Consider the following 16578-nt stretch of genomic DNA (forward strand, 5'->3'; position numbering starts at 1 on the left):
TTCCTTTATGAGGATTGAGGAAGATACATGTATATTCATACCTATGAGTTTCTCTGAAAATGGAGGATAGTAATTGCTATGGGCTTCATTCTTTCACAACACTGGACATACAAAAGTTGCTATTATCCCCATTCACCTCTGCAGTGTATTTGAGGTGTGCACGATGACAGGTTTGTAGGGGAAGGGGAACTGGTTCTCATTGTGGTTGGCACTCGTTCACAGACATATTTACAGGCCAGAGAACACATGGGTTCAGCCAATATATCTCTCTCTGTCTCTCTGTCTCTCGCTCTCCCCATCTCTCTCTCTCATTCACGCACTCTCTTCATCTTTCTACATCATACAGTTAAGCCATCTTCATACACTCTCTCACAACAGTTACTTTTACCTATGTCTTGAATAGCATTTTCTGTTTTTGTCTAATTGATTGACTGACTAATGACTGAAGTATTTTGCTCTGAGTATTTTGGTCTGCTGATGTGGCCTCTCAACAGGGGGATAATGTGAACTGAAGGGAGGGAACATTTCAGTAAGAGGAGGAGGCAGGAAGGAGGGGAGAGGAGGAGCAGATACGTTGAGAATGTAAAAATAGACAATCAAATAAAAGGAGGGAGAATGTATGGGAGCAGAATTGGACCATACAAACAGATACCTTCAAAGAGTGGGTGAAAAGGAGAGGAAAAGCTATGCAGCTGGCAAGACGCAGAAGAACAAGGGGAATAGCAACGGAATACAGAAGCAAGTGAAACTCTGGTAAGATTTTTGAAGCAGTGGAGGAAAAAGACTTGTTCCATTTAATGACTTCCTCTGTTGATGTCTAATTTCCTCTCCATGTAACTCAATCTGGCTCCTACAGTACAGTAATGGGAAATTATTGCTTTCTTCTGACTGAGCCTCATTGTTTTATTCTATATTATTGGAATTACTGGTAAATAATGGAGGGAAATTACAATAAATAATCTGCATTAAGGAAGGAGAAAATTAGGAAATATGTGTCTGTTATCGAAGCATATGTGGATAAATTGACAATCTGAAAGTTGTATTTGTCTTTCACTCCTCAGTAACTTGGGTTGTTTTACAGTGTATGCATTAAAACCATATAAAAGGAAATTGTTTGAATGTTTTATTTAATTCATTTGATATACAAGTGGTATAACAGATGAATTTATCTGTTTGAAACTCCTCTGCGGTCAGCTTGCCATCTTGACCATGATGCACCTGACTATGAACCTGCTCTGCCTGCTGGTCCTGACCTTTCATCCTGACCTGGCCATGGTGAGTATAACCTTTCTCCTCATTACATTAGGAGGCTGGCACCTGTTCAAAAGAGTGCAATGTTACAGAAGGTTCAGACAGCAATGTTACAGAAGGTTGTAGAACATATATGATTGTCTGTCTGTCACAGTCTATGGTCTGTCAAGTAGAATACTAAATGTTGTCAGCTCTATTCATTACATATTTATGTGCAGTGTTCTAAATGCTTAATCTCACTGAATATACCCCTGGTGACCTGAGAAATGTATATTTCCATCCCAGGTGTGACGGAAAGGTGGGACTGTTATACCTTGAGGACTGTTCATACTTTTATATCCAGACAGGCACCTGGTAAAAATTTGTGTACAGCTGAGGAAATCACTTGGCATGTCAAAACAACAGGAGGAAAAATATTTTGTCTTATTGAAATAGGAAAGCATGTAGCATACACATTGAGAAATTGTCCCACATTTTGTAATTAGATGGAGGTAAACCAACATTTCTCTGTTAGTTATTGAAATGGAATTGAGTTGGAGTTTTTAGGCGATAAATTGGTGTTAAATTGGGCTTTGGGAGCTGAGGCTACAGTATTTTGGGTCACAATACACCTGTTTCTCATTAGAATGGGGCATATGTTCAGGGCAGATGTGGGTCTGGCTCAGACTACAAAGACCATAGTAGTGGATTGAGGATAGTGGGGATTCGGGGGTGGTGTCAAGGCCGGGCGTAGGTGTGGTGTGGAATCAATTGCAGGATGCAGATGCAAGTCCAAAAACACTTTAATAAAGTCCACAGAAACAACGGCTATAAACAGAGCCGGTTGAACAAGGGAAAAATAAACGCACTCAGCGTAAAAGTACAACAAACGCACAACGTGCGGACTCTCTAATAACATAGAGCACAAACTGACTGGCAACACCTGCTGACATAGAACAACTACACACAACCACAAGACAGAAACAACGAGAACTTAAAGGACACATAATCAAGACGAAATGAGCAACAGGTGTAACAAATCAGACCAAACCAAACACACACAGACACAACGAACGATGGCAGCTAGTACTCCGGGGACGACGACCGCCGAAGCCTGCCCGAACAAGGAGAAGGAGCAGCCTCGGCCGAAACCGTGACAGTACCCCCCCCCCCTTGACGCGCGGCTCCAGCCGTGCGCCGACCCCGGCCTCGGGGACGACCAGGAGGACGCGGAGCAGGGCGCGTGGGATGACCACGATGGAACTCAGTCAGAAGAGACAGGTCTAAGATATCTCTCCTCGGCACCCAGCACCGCTCCTCCGGACCGTACCCCTCCCACTCCACGAGATATTGGAGACCCCCCATCCGGCGTCTCGAATCCAGGATGGACCGAACTGTGTACGCCGGAGCCCCCTCGATGTCCAGCGGGGGCGGAGGAGTCTCTGCTATCTCACACTCCTGGAGTGGACCAGCTACCACCGGCCTGAGGAGAGACACATGGAACGAGGGGTTAATATTCTTATACTCAATAGGAAGTTGTAATCTGTAACACACCTCGTTCAACCTCCTCAGGACTTTAAAAGGCCCCACAAACCGCCGACCCAGCTTCCGGCAGGGCAGGCGGAGGGGCAGGTTTCTGGTCGAGAGCCAGACTCGATCTCCCGGTGCGTACACCGGTCCCTCACTGCGGTGGAGATCGGCGCTCGCCTTGTGTCGACGGATGGCCCGCTGTAGATCTACGTGAGCAGCGTTCCACGTCTCCTCCGAGTGCCGCACCCACTCATCCACCGCAGGGGCCTCGATCTGGCTCTCATGCCAAGGTGCCAGAACCGGCTGGTACCCTAACACACACTGGAAAGGGGTTAGTTTAGTGGAGGAGTGGCGGAGAGAGTTCTGTGCCATCTCGGCCCAGGGAACATATCTCGCCCACTCCTCCGGCCGGCCCTGGCAATACGACCTCAGAAACCTACCCACATCCTGGTTTACTCGTTCAACCTGCCCATTGCTCTCCGGGTGGTACCCAGAGGTAAGGCTCACCGAGACCCCCAAGCGCTCCATGAACGCTCTCCAGACTCGAGAGGTAAATTGGGGGCCTCGATCAGACACTATATCCTCGGGTACCCCGTAATGCCGGAAGACGTGAGTGAATAGTGCCTCAGCGGTCTGTGGGGCAGTGGGAAGACCCGGCATGGGAAGGAGACGACAGGCCTTCGAGAACCGATCCACAACGACCAGGATGGTGGTATTTCCCTGGGAGAGGGGAAGATCAGTAACGAAATCCACCGAGAGGTGAGACCAGGGTCGTTGTGGAACGGGCAGGGGTTGTAACTTACCCCTGGGCAAATGTCTGGGTGCCTTACACTGGGCACATACCGAACAGGAGGAAACATAAACCCTCACATCCCTGGCTAACGTTGGCCACCAGTACTTAGTGCTAAGGCAGTGCACCGTCCGGCCAATCCCTGGATGTCCAGAGGAGGGTGACGTGTGAGCCCAATATATAAGTCGATCCCGAACCTCGAACGGCACGTACGTCCGACCCACAGGACACTGTGGAGGGCTAGGATCGGTATGCAACGCCCTCTCGATTTCGGAATCGACCTCCCACACCACCGGTGCCACCAGGCAAGACGGCGGGAGTATGGGCGTGGGCTCAACGGACCTCTCTTCCGTGTCATACCGCCGGGACAGAGCATCTGCCTTACCATTCTGGGACCCAGGGATGTACGTGATCTTAAAAACGAACCGGGCCAGAAACATATTCCACCTAGCCTGGCGAGGGTTCAGTCTCCTAGCTGCCCGGATGTACTCCAGGTTTCGGTGGTCTGTCAAAATGAGGAAAGGGTGTTGAGCCCCCTCTAGCCAATGCCTCCACACCTTTAGGGCCTGGACCACAGCTAGCAGCTCCCTGTCCCCCACGTCATAATTTCGCTCCGCCGGACTGAGCTTTTTAGAGTAAAAAGCACAGGGGCGGAGTTTCAGGGGCGTGCCAGATCGTTGCGAGAGCACGGCACCTATACCGGCTTCAGACGCGTCTACCTCGACCTGGAATGGGAGTGCGGGATCCGGATGCGCCAACACCGGCGCCGAGGTAAACAGGTCCTTCAGTCTCCCAAAAGCCCTATCCGCCTCAGCAGACCACTGCAAGCGCACCGGACCTCCCTTTAGTAGAGACGTTATGGGAGCTGCCACCTGTCCAAAACCCCCGGATAAACCTCCTGTAGTAATTCGCAAAACCCAAGAACCGCTGCACCTCTTTAACAGTAGTTGGAGTTTGCCAATTACGCACGGCCGACACACGGTCAACCTCCATCTTAACCCCTGACGCAGACAACTGATAACCCTAAAAGGAGACAGACTCCTGGAAAAACAGACATTTCTCTGCCTTGACATACAGATCATGCTCCAACAATCTCCTCAATACTCGGCGCACCAGGGCTACATGCTCGGCTCGGGTAGAAGAATACACTAGAATGTCGTCAATGTAAACGACCACTCCCTGCCCCTGCATATCCCGGAAGATCTCATCAACGAAGGATTGGAAGACTGAAGGAGCATTCATTAACCCGTATGGCATGACGAGATACTCGTAATGACCCGAGGTGGTACTAAATGCTGTCTTCCATTCGTCTCCCTCCCTAATACACACCAAGTTGTATGCGCTCCTGAGATCCAATTTTGTGAAGAAACGCGCCCCGTGTAAAGACTCCGTCATAGTCGCAATCAGAGGGAGTGGATAACTGTATTTCACAGTAATCTGATTGAGACTGCGGTAATCAATACACGGGCGCAAACCTCCATCCTTTTTCTTCACAAAAAAGAAACTTGAGGACGCAGGGGAAGTGGAGGGCCGTATGTATCCCTGTCTCAGAGACTCGGCTATGTAAGTCTCCATAGCTCTCTTCTCCTCTTGAGACAGAGGATACACATGGCTCCGCGAAGCGCAGCTCCTACCTGGAGGTCTATCGCACAATCCCCCTGTCTATGTGGTGGCAATTGCGTCGCCTTCGCTTTACTAAACACAATTGCTAAATCATCATACTCGGGGGAATGTGCAATGCCGGCAGTTGGTTTGGACTTTCCACCGAGGTCGCCCCTACGGAAACGCCCAGACATCGCCCTACACACTGGACAGACCACTCCTTGAGAGCCCTCTGTTGCCACGAAATAGAGGGATTATGAGTAATCAACCAGGGAAGCCCCAGCACCACCGGATACGCAGGAGAGTCTATAAGATATAGCTGAATAGTCTCCTCATGACCCTCCTGCATCCCCATCCTAAGTGGAGCTGTGACCTCCCTAATCAACCCCGATCCCAACGGACGGCTATCTAAAGCATGTACAGGGAAGGGACTGCTGACTGGAAGGAGGGGAATCCCTAACTCAGCACAAAATCGCCGATCTATAAAATTCCCAGCTGCGCCTGAATCTACTAGCGCCTTATGCTGGGAATGAGGTGCAACCTGTGGGAAGCAAACAGGTATGGTTAGGTGATCAACAGAGAGCTCTGGGTAAGTGGGGCGCCTACTCACCTGGAGGGACTCCCCAGAGCGTGGCCTGCCGTCTCTCCCCCTAGGAGACCCCCCCCAGCACCTGGCCGCAGTGTGTCCTCCACGGCCACAGTAGGTACAGGGGTTGGTTCCCCTGGGGCTCCTTCTCCTCTCCTCTCTAGCGCCAGCACCCCCGAGCTCCATAGGACTAGGCTCGGAGATGCTGGAGGGTGGAATGGACGACCCCCACTCAGGACGTCCGCGGGTGGCCAACAGGGTGTCGAGGCGAATGGCCATGTCAACTAACTGGTCAAACGTGAGGGTGGTGTCCCTGCAGGCCAACTCACGACGGACGTCCTCCCGTAGGCTGCAGCGGAAGTGGTCTATGAGTGCCCGCTCATTCCACCCTGCGTCTGCCGCTAGAGTCCGGAACTCCAGTGCAAAATCCTGTGCGCTCCTCTTCCCCTGTCGGAGGTAGAATAGACGTTCTCCCGCCGCCTTCCCCTCAGGTGGATGGTCGAATACAGCCCTGAAGCGACGGGAGAACTCCGCATAGGTGATCGTCGCGGGGTCTATTCTCCTCCATTCGGCGTTGGCCCACTCCAACGCCTTGCCGGTGAGACAGGAGATGAGGGCGGAAACGGTCTCGTGTCCCGAGGGCACCGGGTGTACGGTGGCGAGGTAGAGTTCTACTTGTAGGAGGAAACCTTGACACCCGGCAGCGGTACCATCATACGCCCTCGGGAGCGAGAGCCGAATCCCACTGGGTTCCGGAGCGTGGACTAAGGGACTGACCGGTGCTGGTGGTACTGTGGGAGGAGGCGTGGGTGCCCAACTGGTCTCCAGGCGATGCAGGGTATTCATTACTCCTTGTAATGCGTTGGTGATCTGGGCTATCCTGTCATTCTGTCCGCGGACGCGCTCCTCCCATGACTCGGTCGCTGCTGCTGCTCCTGCTGATTCCATGAATGGTGTGTAGTTCTGTCAAGGCCGGGCGTAGGTGTGGTGTGGAATCAATTGCAGGATGCAGATGCAAGTCCAAAAACACTTTAATAAAGTCCACAGAAACAACGGCTATAAACAGAGCCGGTTGAACAAGGGAAAAATAAACGCACTCAGCGTAAAAGTACAACAAACGCACAACGTGCGGACTCTCTAATAACATAGAGCACAAACTGACTGGCAACACCTGCTGACATAGAACAACTACACACAACCACAAGACAGAAACAACGAGAACTTAAAGGACACATAATCAAGACGAAATGAGCAACAGGTGTAACAAATCAGACCAAACCAAACACACACAGACACAACGAACGGTGGCAGCTAGTACTCCGGGGACGACGACCGCCGAAGCCTGCCCGAACAAGGAGAAGGAGCAGCCTCGGCCGAAACCGTGACAGGTGGGGGCTGTTCTGTGCAGGTCAGGCTTCCATATACTCCAGTCAAGTCATCAATCCACATAGCTTCCATAAATTCAGTGAAAGAATTTACGGACACTGGATTGGCTTGAAATAATTTTTTATCAGTGGCAGTCTGATAACATCGATGGGACTGTAGTGGAGCGGGTCAAGAGCATCAAGTTCCTCGGTGTCCACATCACTAAGGAATTAACATGGTCCACACACACCCACACAGTTGTGAAGTGGGCACGAAAGCGCCAGTGCTTAATTTGAGTCTGATCCTGGCACCTCTCCGTTTTGGACTGTTTTGTTCCGGAACCTATTTGGCCGGATGCGGTACCTCTCATTGTATGAAAAATAATTTTTACTTTTTGCAACGTAAAAATGCTTACAAAAGCGATCAAAGTTCATTCGAGTTGCCTCTGCGTTAATTATCCTGGCCCCACAAAAAAACGTAATGTGAAAAAGTAGATTTTCAGCCCGGGCCTAATATTGTAAAAGTTGATTCGGGTTGGGCCGGCCTGGGTTTATGGTTTGCGCAACATTGTAACCTATGTTTGAGAATAACGCGTGGCGGTGGCTGTGTGAGAAGCACGGCAGTATCTCTCACATAACTAGAATGAGATTAACTTTATATGATCTCTCTCCCTCTCTGCTCTGATATATATGAGCCTGCAACTCTCATCTCTCCAGCATTGCACTTCATCATTTATTTCCTTATAGAATCATGCGAATTGTTCTGAAGGAACTGAAGCACCGCTGATATATTGAAATACATTTGCCAAAGTTATATAAATACTGCTGTCTGTTCAGAAATTAATGAAATATTTCAGAATAGCCTACTACACCACGAAAAGGCCTATAATTTAGCCACAGAGGATCAATAGCTTCTTTTTAAAAAATAGCCTAGCTGTGGATTGTAGCCCAATAACAAGGAATAGCCTACAGTCGGGAACGCGTGGCAAATCTGTCAGTGAAAAAACAGCATGCAGACAAAACTGGCTTTTCGCAATATTTCAAATACAGTGGGGGAAAAAAGTATTTAGTCAGCCACCAATTGTGCAAGTTCTTCCACTTAAAAAGATGAGAGAGGCCTGTAATTTTCATCATATGTACACGTCAACTATGACAGACAAAATGAGGAAAAAAAATCCAGAAAATCACATTGTAGGATTTTTAATGAATTTATTTGCAAATTATGGTGGAAAATAAGTATTTGGTTAATAACAAAAGTTTTTCAATACTTTGTTATATACCCTTTGTTGGCAATGACACAGGTAAAACGTTTTCTGTAAGTCTTCACAAGGTTTTCACACACTGTTGCTGGTATTTTGGCCCATTCCTCCATGCAGATCTCCTCTAGAGCAGTGATGTTTTGGGGCTGTCGCTGGGCAACACAGACTTTCAACTCCCCTCCAAAGATTTTCTATGGGGTTGAGATCTGGAGACTGGCTAGGCCACTCCAGGACCTTGAAATGCTTCTTACGAAGCCACTCCTTCGTTGCCCGGGCGGTGTGTTTGGGATCATTGTCATGCTGAAAGACCCAGCCACGTTTCATCTTCAATGCCCTTGCTGATGGAAGGAGGTTTTCACTCAAAATCTCACGATACATGGCCCCATTCATTCTTTCCTTTACACGGATCAGTCGTCCTGGTCCCTTTGCAGAAAAACAGCCCCAAAGCATGATGTTTCCACCCCCATGCTTCACAGTAGGTATGGTGTACTTTGGATGCAACTCAGCATTCCTTGTCCTCCAAACACGACGAGTTGAGTTTTTACCAAAAAGTTCTATTTTGGTTTCATCTGACCATATGACATTCTCCCAATCCTCTTCTGGATCATCCAAATGCACTCTAGCAAACTTCAGACGGGCCTGGACATGTACTGGCTTAAGCAGGGGGGACACGTCTGGCAATGCAGGATTTGAGTCCCTGGCGGCGTAGTGTGTTACTGATGGTAGGCTTTGTTACTTTGGTCCCAGCTCTCTGCAGGTCATTCACTAGGTCCCCCCCGTGTGGTTATGGGATTTTTGCTCACCGTTCTTGTGATCATTTTGACCCCACGGGGTGAGATCTTGCGTGGAGCCCCAGATCGAGGGAGATTATCAGTGGTCTTGTATGTCTTCCATTTCCTAATAATTGCTCCCACAGTTGATTTCGTCAAACCAAGCTGCTTACCTATTGCAGATTCAGTCTTCCCAGCCTGGTGCAGGTCTACAATTTTGTTTCTGGTGTCCTTTGACAGCTCTTTGGTCTTGGCCATAGTGGAGTTTGGAGTGTGACTGTTTGAGGTTGTGGACAGGTGTCTTTTATACTGATAACAAGTTCAAACAGGTGCCATTAATACAGGTAACGAGTGGAGGACAGAGGAGCCTCTTAAAGAAGAAGTTACAGGTCTGTGAGAGCCAGAATTCTTGCTTGTTTGTAGGTGACCAAATACTTATTTTCCACCATAATTTGCAAATAAATTCATTAAAAATCCTACAATGTGATTTTCTGGATTTATTTTCTAATTTTGTCTGTCATAGTTGACGTGTACCTATGATGAAAATTACAGGCCTCTCTCATCTTTTTAAGTGGGAGAACTTGCACAATTGGTGGCTGACTAAATACTTTTTTCCCCCACTGTAGCTGTTCTGATGTCTAGAAGCTATTTTCGGTCATAAGAGACAGTAGCAGCAACATTATGTACAAAATAAGTTACAAACAATGCGAAAAAACACACAAAATAGCACGGTTGGTTAAGAGTCCATAAAACGGCAGCCATCCCCTCCGGCGCCATTAGGCATTTTAGATGTTGGAATCTGATAACAGAGATGTCTGTCTCTTTCTGCTCCTGAATTCTGTTTGTTGTTCAGGGAGGAAGATCCCAGCGCAGACAAAGGCAGGCTGAGGACAGTCTGAGACCATACCTGGGTAGAGTGGACCCAGGTGAGACAAGTTTGCCATCGTTGTTAACTTTGTCCTTGATGGTTTACATCCAACATTTAATTCATGCACAAACTCAGTTGATATCTAAAACCTAGTGACAGTCACTTCTTCCACTGTTTCTCCATTTCTCCCTCCATCCCGCCCCATGTCCCAGTCCAACTGTGTGAGCTGCTGAAGTGTCACAGTCCAATGGGCTCCTGGTGCCAGGTGGTGCAGGACAATGGAGTCCTCGTCCCAAAGTGTGTGTGTCCTAAGACCTGCCCACGGTAGGACCACACCACAAACTTAATTCAGTTGTATTCAAAGACAGGTGCATTACACCAATTAATATTGTAAGGCAAAATATTGTGGTTGCACAACATTGTGATGTTGACTCGTGGCTCATTTTCATAAATTACGAATCCATTGCATTAACTATTCCAATCAACACAGACATGAAATGATGTCTGATAGTACAGTGCCTTGCAAAAGTATTCATCCCCCTTGGCGTTTTTTCCTATTTTGTTGCAATACAACCTGTAATTTTAATTGATTTTTATTTGGATTTCATGTAATGGATATACACAAAATAGTCCAAATTGGTGAAGTGAAATGAAAAAATTACTTGTTTCAAACAATTGAAAAAAATTAATAACGGAAAAGTGGTGCGTGCATATGTATTCACCCCCTTTGCTATGAAGCCCCTAAATAAGATCTGGTGCAACCAATTACCTTCAGAAATCACATAATTAGTTAAATAAAGTCCACCTGTGTGCAATCTAAGTGTCACATGAACTGTCACTCAATTTATATACACCTGCTCTGAAAGGCCCCAGAGATCTGCAAAACCACTAAGCAAGGGGCACCACCAAGCAAGCGGCACCATGAAGACCAAGGAGCTCTCCAAACAGGTCAGGGACAAAGTTTTGTAGAAGTACCGATCAGAGTTGGGTTATAAAAAAAGATCTGAAACTTTGAACATCCCACGGAGCACCATTAAATCCATTATTAAAAATGGAAAGAATATGGCACCACAACAAACCAGCCAAGAGAGGGCCGCCCACCAAAACTCAATGACCAGGCAAGGAGGGCATTAATCAGAAAGGCAACAAAGAGTCCAAAGATAACCCTGAAGGAGCTGCAAAGCTCCACAGCGGAGAATGGAGTATCTGTCCATAGGACCAATTTAAGCCGTACACTCCACAGAGCTGGGCTTTACGGAAGAGTGGCCAGAAAAAAGGCATTGCTTAAAGAAAAAAATAAGCAAACACGTTTCGTGTTCGCCAAAAGGCATGTGGGAGACTCCCCAAACATATGGAAGAAGGTACTCTGGTCAGATGAGACTAAAATTGAGCTGTTTGGCCATCAAGGAAAACGCTATGTCTGGTGCAAACCCAACACCTCTCATCACCCTGAGAACACCATCCCCACAGTGAAGCATGGTGGTGGCAGCATGCTGCTGTGGGGATGTTTTTCATCGGCAGGGACTGGGAAACTGGCCAGAATTGAAGGAATGATGGATGGCGCTAAATACAGGGAAATTCTTGAGGGAAACCTGTTTCAGTCTTCCAGAGATTTGAGACTGGGACGGAGGTTCACCTTCCAGCAGGACAATTACCCTAAGCATACTGCTAAAGCAACACTCGAGTGGCAGGTAGCTTAGTGGTTAAGAGTGTTGTGCCAGTAACCGAAAGGTCGCTGGTTCTAATCCCCGAGCCGACTAGGTGAAAAATCTGTCGATGTGCCCTTGAGCAAGGCACTTAACCCTAATTGCTCCTGTAAGTCGCTCTGGATAAGACCGTCTGCTAAATGACTAAAATGTTTAAGGGGAAACATTTAAATGTCTTGGAAAGGCCTAGTCAAAGCCCAGACCGCAATCCAATTGAGAATCTGTGGTATGACTTCAAGATTGCTGTACACCAGTGGAACCATTCATCTTGAAGGAGCTGGAGAAGTTTTGCCTTGAAGAATGGGCAAAAATCCCAGTGGCTAGATGTGCCAAGCTTATAGAGACATACACCAAGAGACTTGCAGCTGTAATGGCTGCAAAAGGTGGCTCTACAAAGTATTGACTTTGGGGGGGTGAATAGTTATGCACGCTCAAGTTTTCTTTATTTTTTTTTCATTTTTATTTTTATTTTCCCAAGAAAATATATTTTGCTTCTTCAAAGTGGTAGGCTTGTTGTGTAAATCAAATAATACAAACCCCCAAAAAATCAATTTTAATTCCAGGTTGTAAGGCAACAAAATAGGAAAAATGCCAAGGGGGGTGAATACTTTCGCAAGCCACTGTACATTTGCTGAAAGTAATGAGCATTACAAATTAGAATCATGGAGGTAGCTGTTACTTCCATCCCATGGCTGTGTTACTCCCACCCTGCCAGCAGGTACAAAACTAACGTTGCGGTAGTTCTGTTCTCGGCCTATTTAATTTAAACTCATTTACACCAGAAATTAAATTACAGTTGCTAATGGTGGAGGAGATGTATAAATTGTTTGTCATAAACAAAATGGTGTCTCTAGCTCTATCAATCTCTGAGTAATTAGGGGGAAAAAACTTTCGTCCCTGTTCTCCCCTACAGCAACACTTCCTCAAAATAGTCAATCAATCTTAGATAGATCAAGAAATCTGTCATTAATTTTGACATTTTTGCAGGTCTTAGTCACGCAATTGTACATCTAACTAAGGTGTTTGGTGCAGTATTTCTCAACTGAAAATAATTTAATGAAAACTAGTCATCTGTCATTGAATGACAACAAACACTTTATTGAAGAATCCCTACGGCTATCGAACTTCGGCTTGCCTCAAGAAAAAATGTATTGTGCTCGAACAGCCGAAATAAAACCCGCTGAACACCAAAATGAACATAAACGTCACAAAATGTGTCATAATATATGCGCAAACTGTTTTGACCAAGAAGCATACATAAGCTTTATTCAATATGCTTGTAATGACTTGTGTGTGCAGGCAGGGGGAACCAGTGTGCAGTGTTCTGGGAAAGACCTTTGGGAACGAGTGTCTGCTGCATAGAGAAGCCTGCCGCAAGAGACGTCGCATTGGACTGGCTCATATAGGGCCCTGTCTGGGTAGGACACACAAACACACTCACAGTACTGTACCTACATAATAAGCCTTCTTCAAGTCCAGTTCCCACTTCATGCTTGCTTATGTTTCCAAGTTCCCAAGTCAAACTGCACAGAGGAGGAGTATGGCCAGTTCCCATACCGCCTAATGGACTGGTTCCTCCTACTGAGTCGTATGGGAGAGTCTTATGCCCCCTATGCTCCGCCGCAGAGCTGCCTGAGCCACGCCCAGCGCACCCAACTAGCCCAGGTAACAGAAAAGACAGAAGAATAGGGCTGGGCAACAATGGTCCTGGAGGGCTGTAGTGTTTGCAAGATTTAGCTGAAGCCAATCTCTTCCACACCTGATTACACTTATCATGAACTAAATTGAAGGGCATGAAGTGCACTTTGGCATAAGAGCACTATTATTTGTGTTGTGGTGTTAAATTGTTACAGTTCCCGAGAGCAGATTTAATTTAAGGTTAACAAGCTCCTGTTTAGCTTATTGTGTGGTCTTCCACAACTCAGAATGGGGGGGCTTACAGGAACCCCAGTATAAATAGACTTAGTCAATAATCACTAAATTATTCAATAAGAAAGTTAACTGGGTGGTAATATTATATCCCCATCCCTGCCTTCCTGACCTCTCGCCATACCTCTATCTATTCAACTAACCACATCCTTAACCTTATCTTTGTCCTCCTTCCTCCTCCCTCCCACCCTGTCCATCCTCCTTGTAGGTATTGGCTAATAGGAGAGCCTGGGCATGAATGGCACATTTTTGTCATTTAATATTCTTCTGCTGAGATGTCTCCTCTCTTTCCTCTCCTGAAACGTGTAGCGGAGGTTTGCCCTGCTGGACAAGAACAAGGACGGGAAGCTGAGCCGGAGGGACCTGAGGAAGTTGCGCTACAAGAGGATGCCTCTGGAGCAATGTGCTACCTTCTTCTTCCAGTGAGCCCCACTCTGAATACACAGTAGACTTCACATTTACCTTATCCTCTATGCACCACATACAAATTATGACAGATACAAATCCCCACTATGTTCATCACTGTCTTTATCAGTTGCCAACTATCAATATAATTTCATCTCAATCAATAAAGAAAATACATATAAATTAAACTGATGCAATGAGAATGTTATGGAAAAATGTGAAATTTGGGGCAATTACCTATTTGTAAATGGAATGTCAAATGATTTCCTGAATGTAGAGGGTTAAAATGTTGCACCTCCCATCCTCATGTTCTCTTTGCACCCCATCCTCAGCAGCCTTCCTCTGAGCCCCTCTCTCCCTCTTCTAACCAGCCAACCCCCCTCCCCCATCATCACTTTCCTCTCTATCTCACCCATCCCTCTATCACTCCCTCCTTCATAACCCATGTCCTAATCGCTCTCTTTCCTCCCTACTATGTCTATTCTATCTCTTTCTCTCTCTCCCTCTCTCTATCTCTCCCCCTCCCTCTCTCCCGCCTCAGTCGTAAAGCTGGTGTGTTCCCAGTCTGCAGTGACAGGTTTTGTGGGAGTAGGGCTGGCCGGCTCAATGTCAACCCATTCCCAGCAATGATAATGTTTATTACCCACTGAGCTTCCCGCTGTGTGTTGATTAGCACAAATGGAAACGGTACCCTTCAAAGATAATGTTTCTTTGTGGGTGAAGACAAATGTCAGTCATATTGTGCATATTCTATGCAGATGTGTTTGTTTGCATGTGTCCTTTGTGTTTGTGTGTTTGATTTGCCCTTCATGTTTGTGTGTGTGACTGTGTGTGTGTGTATTTGCAACAGCAGGCCTATATGTTTGTTTATGAGGTAATGTGTATGTATATTCTCTGTATACAGGTCATGTGACCGTAACAAGAACAGTAAGGTGACCCTGCATGAATGGATCTCCTGTCTGGTGGATCGCTCAGAGAGCTGGTTCTACAGCTTTATGTGTGGGTGCAATCCCTTACCCTCACTATCCAAAATTATGCTACATTACCTGTAGATCATAGTGTGTCATGTGTTTCGTCTTTAATTTAACAAAATTTGATTACAGCAAATTATTTGATTACAGCATGTTTCTTTCTCTCTCTGACAGCTATGAAAATGGGATCCGGTAAGCTGTGTCCCATGAAGACCGACAACCACCTTTGACCTGGACATGAACACATCTCCTCTCGGTTGTCTACATGTACATCTGTTTATCACTGCTATCTACAATAATCAGCATCAAAGATTATCCACCTTTTATCCACTGCCAGCATCATACTCCCCCTAACTGTCACACTCATTACTGTGTTTGTTTTTGATTTATGACATCATCTGTTTTGTGACGTCCACTGTACATTCATCTGTGTGGAGAAATGGCCTGTAATAAATGTCTATGAGACCTGGCTGCCCTATTAGTGTCTCTATGGGGATGGCCTGAGGAGAGAGGGGCTCATTAAGAACCAAGAGGACGTGTCGCATGGATCAAGCATCCAATTACTGTGGGAAAGAGAGATGGAGAAAGACTCACAGAGACAGTGGGATACTGTAATGGAGGGATGATGGAGGGAAGAGATGGAAAATAGATGATGGAAGGCGAGGAAGCTTAGTGTAAGAAGCCGTGACCAGGGAAGGGAACGAGGGATAATGGGGGGAGGGATCAGAAATTTGAATTAGAGGGGGATGGAATAATCGGAAAGAAGTAAAGTTAGGAGAAAAATAAAGTATGTCGTTTGATGTTGTGGGAATATTAGCCATAGCGTATGATATTTGTCAACAGGAAGCAGGAAATTAAGAAATAATCACTTCTTGTAATGTCAAAGATCAAAATCATTAGCCCTTAACAGGATTATACATTCCAGTACATTCTATCATATTGAGGTATTTCAGCTGTTGCCTCAGCTTTTCCATAGCTCTAGTTTTTGTTTAGTCCGTGTGTGCGCTTGTGTGTCTTTGTGTGCGTGCGTGTGTGTGCTCTCAAAGATCAATAGGGGATGTACGTGGCCCGGGGTGGGTTCTTCCGTTCCATTGGTGTCTCTGGACTAATTAGCCCTCACATTTTTCTTCGCCGGGAGGATGGGAAGAGAGAGAGAGAGATATTTCAATATTCAACATAAGATACAGACGCTTCCCAGACATGGGGCAAATGAGGAATGAGAGTTGCAATGTGTCCAAAGAATCAAAACAAGATTTTTTCCTGACGTCTCAGATTCGCTCTCATCACTTTTGATGAAGATGAGATAACTGGAGGATGTAAAACATATCAGAGTAATAAAAAAAAAGAAGAGAGGAAAAAACAGACAGCGAGGGCAGCTGTAAATGAAGAGATATAGGAACGTGATCGGAGATCAGCCAGAGCCAATTCAGCCAGGCTGTATTTGCTAATGATGACCTGCAAATCAAGCTGTTAACGCAGTCACCACGGCGAGGGGAAAGGAGCTCTGAATACAAAGTCCCCCCTTCAATTGCTCCCGCATCCCAGGGGACTTGCTCCTTTATCTGTGA

General features: G+C 46.5%; 1 protein-coding gene across 1 annotated transcript; it reads left to right on the forward strand.

Moving 5' to 3' along the window:
- Positions 1-338: 338 nt before the first annotated feature.
- LOC121583227 (SPARC-like) lies at positions 339-15475 on the forward strand. The gene is made up of 9 exons (XM_041899420.1): positions 339-753; positions 1195-1275; positions 9985-10057; positions 10212-10323; positions 13005-13123; positions 13216-13370; positions 13944-14056; positions 14944-15038; positions 15185-15475. The coding sequence occupies exons 2-9, from the start codon at positions 1210-1212 to the stop codon at positions 15238-15240; spliced, it is 789 nt and encodes a 262-aa protein (XP_041755354.1). The 5' UTR covers positions 339-753; positions 1195-1209; the 3' UTR covers positions 15241-15475.
- Positions 15476-16578: the final 1103 nt, after the last annotated feature.

The sequence above is a fragment of the Coregonus clupeaformis genome, chromosome 1 (assembly GCF_020615455.1).
Source record: "Coregonus clupeaformis isolate EN_2021a chromosome 1, ASM2061545v1, whole genome shotgun sequence".
NCBI lineage: Eukaryota > Metazoa > Chordata > Actinopteri > Salmoniformes > Salmonidae > Coregonus > Coregonus clupeaformis.

What these genes read in the sequence shown, in the direction of transcription:
- LOC121583227 (XM_041899420.1), top strand. Translation starts at nt 1,210, where the DNA reads ATGATGCACCTGACTATGAACCTGCTCTGCCTGCTGGTCCTGACCTTT. An exon ending in TTCATCCTGACCTGGCCATG is followed by an intron (nt 1,276 to 9,984) that starts GTGAGTATAACC and finishes TTTGTTGTTCAG; the next exon opens with GGAGGAAGATCCCAGCGCAG. An exon ending in TCATATAGGGCCCTGTCTGG is followed by an intron (nt 13,124 to 13,215) that starts GTAGGACACACA and finishes TATGTTTCCAAG; the next exon opens with TTCCCAAGTCAAACTGCACA.